General features: G+C 31.9%; 1 protein-coding gene across 1 annotated transcript; it reads right to left on the bottom strand.

Annotated features, from left to right (window-relative positions):
- Nucleotides 1-818: 818 nt before the first annotated feature.
- LOC132284558 (probable CCR4-associated factor 1 homolog 7) lies at nucleotides 819-2,253 on the bottom strand. The gene is made up of 2 exons (XM_059786668.1): nucleotides 2,043-2,253; nucleotides 819-1,916 (listed from the first exon to the last, which is right to left on the bottom strand). The coding sequence occupies exon 2, from the start codon at nucleotides 1,843-1,845 to the stop codon at nucleotides 1,027-1,029; it is 819 nt and encodes a 272-aa protein (XP_059642651.1). The 5' UTR covers nucleotides 1,846-1,916; nucleotides 2,043-2,253; the 3' UTR covers nucleotides 819-1,026.
- Nucleotides 2,254-6,361: the final 4,108 nt, after the last annotated feature.

The raw sequence follows: 6,361 nt of genomic DNA, 5'->3' as shown, positions 1-6,361 counted from the left end.
CGATACTTTCCAATAAGTTCCACCAGGGCATTGTAATGAACATCAAACCAGAGCTCAAATACCAACAATCGCGTTACAGAATTACCTTCAAATAGATGAGGTAAAGCATAAACAATATTGATGATCGAAAATATCCTATAGAATTCCAAAATGTAATTGTTAAATGAGAAAGTAAAAACTTGATACATAAAACGCCAAGAAACGAAGAAATATTACCTTAGTTTAAAAATACTTTAGAAAAAACAGAGACAGAAAGAGTTCAAATAACTTTAACTTGCACAAACAAACCGTACACAACTTATGCTTTTTAATAATTGTTCCACCTATTGAAAGCAAGCTGACTGTAAATCTCCCGAAAATAACTATCATCCTCCTCAAACCCTATCCTCTTCACACTATGAGATAGTCCATGCCTTCTTGTGAATGCTTCAATAAGATCAGAGAAAGGGAGAGATCCAAAATAGTCATTTTTGCAAGTAGTGTAATTTTGGAATAATGTATCACAACTTGGATGATTCAATAGATCAAGACAAACAGCTACATATAGATAAGAATAAATAGGCAAAGATGAAATAAAATACCCGAAAAGTTTTGAACTCATTTTGAACAGCAATAATCTTAACATGGGCAAAGCTTGAAAACCAAAACTCTATACGCACACAACTTATGTTACAGTAAATATAATTTTTCTAATGTTTGATCTATTTTGCATGTGTTATAACTATAAGGCACATAATTAAGTAAAGAGTTATGTGCTCTTTGGTATGATTAAGTACCAAAATACTGAAGATAAAGGGAAAAACACAAAAAAGAAGAAGTTGTGAAGGGTTAAAACTATTATTGAAACACTAACTGTAATAATTTACAGTACTCAAACTACAACGCCCATCTATGGGATCAGTTACAGAAGATCAGAAAAAGGGAAAAACAATCAAGGAAAAATTCATAAGCGACAACTTTTTGCCAATTGTGTACAGATGGAAATGGGAGTTTCATGCCAATCGAACATACATAACTGTTCCCCAATTATTTATTATCAGATGCATTCTCAACACCAAGACCGTAAAGAACACCGGCATATTTCTCCGCCGAACCATTAAAGAAGCTGTCTTTCAACTTCTTAAATGTGCAAGAAGTAAGCAAACTATCTGAACCTGCTTGATGACAAATACCAATCCTTTCCACTTCCAACAGCTCTGCAAGCTTGCTCAATCCACCATGAAGACTGTTACAAAACTTCATCAAATGCTTGATATCATACACCACTGGGAAATACAGATAGATCAAATCAAAGAACGCCGCTTGAGAATCAGGTAAATTCTGGCAAGTCAATAGCTTAAGCAAGTACCCAAAATCATACCCACTATGAAATGTCACCCAGTGCACGCCATCATTCAAAACAATCCCAGATGACATCAAAAGCTCGCCAAACCGGTTAGCATCAATACCCATCTCACTGTTCTTCTTAAAATCAATACCACATTGCCGCAACAACTCAATCGAGTCATTTGCGAAAATGTCTTCACTGACATTGAATTCGCGAAAATTAAACTGCCAAATGCAATACCCATCAGTCCCACAAGTAGGCAAGTTTCCATTTTCATCTGAAAATGTGAGCCCCAACTGAATTAACTTCAACATATCAACGTTATCCTTCAGAGTCTGATAGTTATAGTCATTGATGTTCTTAAAATTTCCCACTGGTCGAAGAACAACACCAGGAAACTCCGTGTCCATTGCAATATACGGGAAATCATCGACAACTTCCCGGATCAGAGCAAATTCTTCTTCGAGATTGTCATTCCAAACCTCTCGAATCTGAATCGAATCGCTTTTTGACAACATTGACGTTTACTCGCAACAAAAGAATCAATTTTGGGGGAACAAAATGATTGATCCTCTTAATTCAATCAGATCTGTAATGATTCAAATAAAGAAAACCCCAGATTCAATATACACGTTACTATTGAACTGTCTAAACTAATCAGAACCGTAAAACCAGTGCAATCAAACGAAGAAACAGTGTGTGAATGAGATCTGACCTTGAATTAGTGAAATTAAGAGTTGAAATGAACAGATCCTGAGCTTGCGAACTGTGATGCGTTGTTTGGCGAAGAGAATTGAAGATTTAACAGAGATTTCTGATGATCTCGTGGTCAACGTTAGGGCTCGAAGAGGAGCAGAGAGAGGAAGAGAAAGGTAAAGTGGAGAGAGAGAGAGAGAAAGAGAGAGAGAGAGTTGGAGAGATATAGAGAGGGGCGTGAGTCCTATATGACAACTGAGGAAGTGAATGAAAACATCAGACCAGCAGGTGAAACGACGGCGTCTTAGATCTATGGGGCTCAAAACGACGGCGTCTTAGATCTATGGGGCTCAAAACGACGGCGTCTTAGGTCATTCCGTTGTTACTTGTAAGCAGCCAAGATTGACCTGGTAAAATCATTTTCGCTCTGTAAAGAAATCTCACAAAAATCCCTGAGAAGCTTACATAGAAATGGAAAAACCCAAAATTTGTAGGAGATATATGCAATTATATATATTTGTACATATTTTGTATATATATATATATGCAAGTAATGAAAGGGGGATATTTGTGCTGAATTGGGAAATATCCACCCAAGATATTCATATTATATTCTATATGATAAGCATTGACAAATTCATTTCATCTAGTGGTTTTATTTAAACATTTTAATTGTCTCATTTTTTTTCATTAACAGATAATAGTCTCATTTAGTAGGCAAGACTGTTACCATTATTTTAATCACAAAAAAAAAAAAAAAAAAAAATCAAAATTTTTTAGTTCACTAACAATTGATTCAATTATATGAGGATCACATGTGACAAGAAGTAACAACTAAAATTTGATGATTTCTAAATATTTATATTTATTAAATATGTTGCATCCTAGTTGTATTTTATTTACTTTTTAAAGTGAAAATATATTGGTGTGTCCAGTATATCAGATTATCTCAGCTGTCCATATCTGTGCAAAATATGGACGACTGTGGTGTGCTTGAGTTACACAGAACACACTAAATACATGCTCTTAAAGTGAATAGTGAGGGTTTAAATCCCTTAAATGAGTGTGTAATTTTATTCATATTGACAAAGGTTGTTACAAAGTGACATAAAATATTTCTTTGTACCACATGCATTCTTCTACCTATGATTTATCTTAAGGGGTAGTTATTAATTGTTTTTCATATTTTTTTTTTAGGTTGGTTATTTTCAAGACAATTAATACAAATTTTAGAGTAAATATATTTTTATTTTTTGGTGAATGTAATTAGTTAACGTCACTGGAGTCTAATTTTTTTGGATTAAGAAAATGTTAGGTTAAAGATGCTCTTCACGAAATTTGCCTGGACTAAATGCTTGAAAGCATAATTGCTTACCAAATTATCACAAATGATGATAGAAAATCCCTTTCATATCAAATCGAACTCATACTCTTTTAGGATTTCTTATATTCAAATTTCAATGATATATCATTGTCAATAATGAAATTTCTTATTATTTAGATAATTTGACAAACGAAATGTAAAAATGAAGTTGGCAAAAAAGCAAGGCAGAACAAATTTCTAAAGTCATGTCAACTTGAAAGTATTTACAAAATAATAATGATAAAAAAAAAATTTACAAAAAAAAAAAAAAAAAAAAAATGATTAAATATCATCTAACAATAATATATATATATACTCTGTTAAAAACAATAATATACTTTTCACAGGCACAAAATAAGGGATAAAAAACTCATCGGTCTCACGATAAAGAATGTTAATGATATACAAATGTTGGGATATAAGGCCAAACGTCACAGACTCACAATATTTTTGTAACATATATCACTAATTTTTCTCACCGACCGAAACAAATACAGTATCGTGCAAGAGATGTTTTTAATAAAGCATCGTGATTTAATGGGATGATAATTTTTAGCGCTAAATGGTCACCATTTTCATAGAATTATTGGAAAACAACAAGGTGTACTCAAGGAGACAAGTACCCAATACATTGCTTTTGGTCCTTTTTTATCCCTTCTGTGCAACCAACCAACCAACCAACCAACCAAAGGGCTACAGTTTATTATGGTAAAACACTTTACAAGGTACAAAGAGAGATCACAAAGTCAAAGGTAGGAAGAATTTGATTTATGTTTTGTAATGATAATCATCAACAATTTTCAGATTGGGATTAATTGGAAGTTTTCTTTATTTTCTCATGTTTCTTTCCTATATTTTTCTAAGCAACCAAACAAACAATGGAATAATGTAGGAAGAAATTTAGTTTATTATATATCAATAGTTATCATCAAAACCTCTTTTGACCTTATCAGCATCGTCCATCTTTAACTTAAAGTAAAGCTTTAAGATTCAAAAACCATGTCTTTAATACACCTGTCTCTTTCAATCACCCAGCCTTTTTGTATCCCAGTCTCAAATGGAGATAGAAAATGTACTAAAATTGCATCTTTTATGAATATAAAAAAGCCAGTATGATGTTGATCCATGTCAGATGTAGCGATCTAGTAGTCTTAAGAAAAAGAGTGGTGATCCAATGTGGAAGGTACCACAGCTTTAACATAGTTACATTCTATTGTGTCATCCAATGACACTTGCTTTAAAGATAAATTAAACTATTGGTCCAAGCCAATCGACATGTGAGTAAAAAATTAAATAAAATTGGCACATAAAGTTTAATCGAATGCTTACGTGCCAACAGTTCCTTAACATCTCATGGATAAGGGTTGGAGACTTTGCCTATTTATCCAAAACTTTAACCCACGGCACCCTTGATCGTAGTTGAGTTACTTTACCTATTCGATGGCACAACAAACATGGAAGGCTTTGCGTGACACCAAATTAAGAAGTAGGTCATAGTTCTAATATCAACTAACGGGTGAGTGCTTGCCCGTTTACTTAAACTTGAACTATTAGATGGAACTAACATCCAACCCATTTATACATATTTCACTTTCCATCCGAATCCAATCTGGGACAAGTCGCATCTTGTAACAATATGCATCACAACGGTTAGCAAAATATAAATGGCATTGGTTCAATTTTTTGTAAAAACAAATTTTCTATTTGTTTAGAACTAAAAATAAAAAATAAAAAATAAAAAAAATTCCTAGTTGGTACTCACATATATATGCCTCCATTGAGGTTCGAATCTCTTACTTCTCTTTGGGAAGTAGGGGTCTGGTACTGCTAAGTCACTGACCCATTGATTAAAAAAAACAAATTCAAAAAATTGTACAAAAATATGTTTGATAGACAGTTTCTGATAATTATTTGATGAAAACTCAATTAAAAAAAAAAAAAATTGTTTTAGAGAATGTTTAGTTTTTATGTTTTCTACATTATTGAGAACTATTTTTTAAGTCACAAATCAAGCAGACTAAAAATAAAATCGGTTTCATTCATGACTCCACCATGTTCCATCTCATTTTGAGGCTTGTGAAATCGAATTGGTTCGATTTAGATATAAAATCAAAATTTTCGTATTCAACTATTTCATAAAAAATAAAATCAATTCGAATCGATGAGGCCTTTAAACTCAAAATTTGTTGCTGCATTGCAATGGTCAAATGAAGTTCACAAGACTCTCCATAACACACAGCCAACCCACACTATAGATATGGGAAATGGGTTGGGCCACTGGAAAATGCGACGGGACTGGGATGGCGGGCCGAAATTGTTCAAAATCATCTATCGAGAATAAACAATTTTAGTACCAAAAAATAAATTAATTAATTATTCTATAAAAAAAATAAATAAATAACATGTATTTGTTTCTTTTTATTCAAATTTCATGTTTACTTTTGTAAGGGTATCTATGAAAGTTTGAGTGTAAATTTTATTTCTAATGTAGTAAGAGTATATATAATTTAATAAGGGTATAAATGAAAGATTTAGTGAATTAGGATTTAAGTGAACAAAAAAACTCAAAAGTATAAATTATTGGTCCTAAAAGAATTTTTGTAGGACTTATTTTCACTCAATAGAAAAAAAAAAGGATTTATGATAATTTTCCCTAAAAAAGTTTGTAAGAAAGCAACGTCCCACAACTTAATTGAAAGCAATAGGCTAATAGCCACAAAAGAAATTCCTTTAACATGAAAACATCCATCAAATAATGAATAAACCATTGAAATAATTAATATATATATTAAGACTTGGAACAGAGGCATGCTTTTTATCAATATTATTTTATACAGTTATAAATATTAAAATTATTAAAAGTTTCACATTAATTGTTTATGTATGTATATGTGTGTATTCTTATTGATAAATGTGTATATAATTACATGTCAAGCATATATATGTTGAGAAAAGGAAAAGCCATAGAAATTATT

This window comes from Cornus florida, unplaced genomic scaffold, assembly GCF_030987335.1.
Source record: "Cornus florida cultivar Cherokee Brave unplaced genomic scaffold, ASM3098733v1 CherokeeBrave_3.0.0_Hap2_Chr11, whole genome shotgun sequence".
NCBI lineage: Eukaryota > Viridiplantae > Streptophyta > Magnoliopsida > Cornales > Cornaceae > Cornus > Cornus florida.
This window is presented reverse-complemented; position numbering and strand designations above follow the sequence as displayed.

What these genes read in the sequence shown, in the direction of transcription:
- LOC132284558 (XM_059786668.1), bottom strand. Translation starts at nt 1,845, where the DNA reads ATGTTGTCAAAAAGCGATTCGATTCAGATTCGAGAGGTTTGGAATGAC.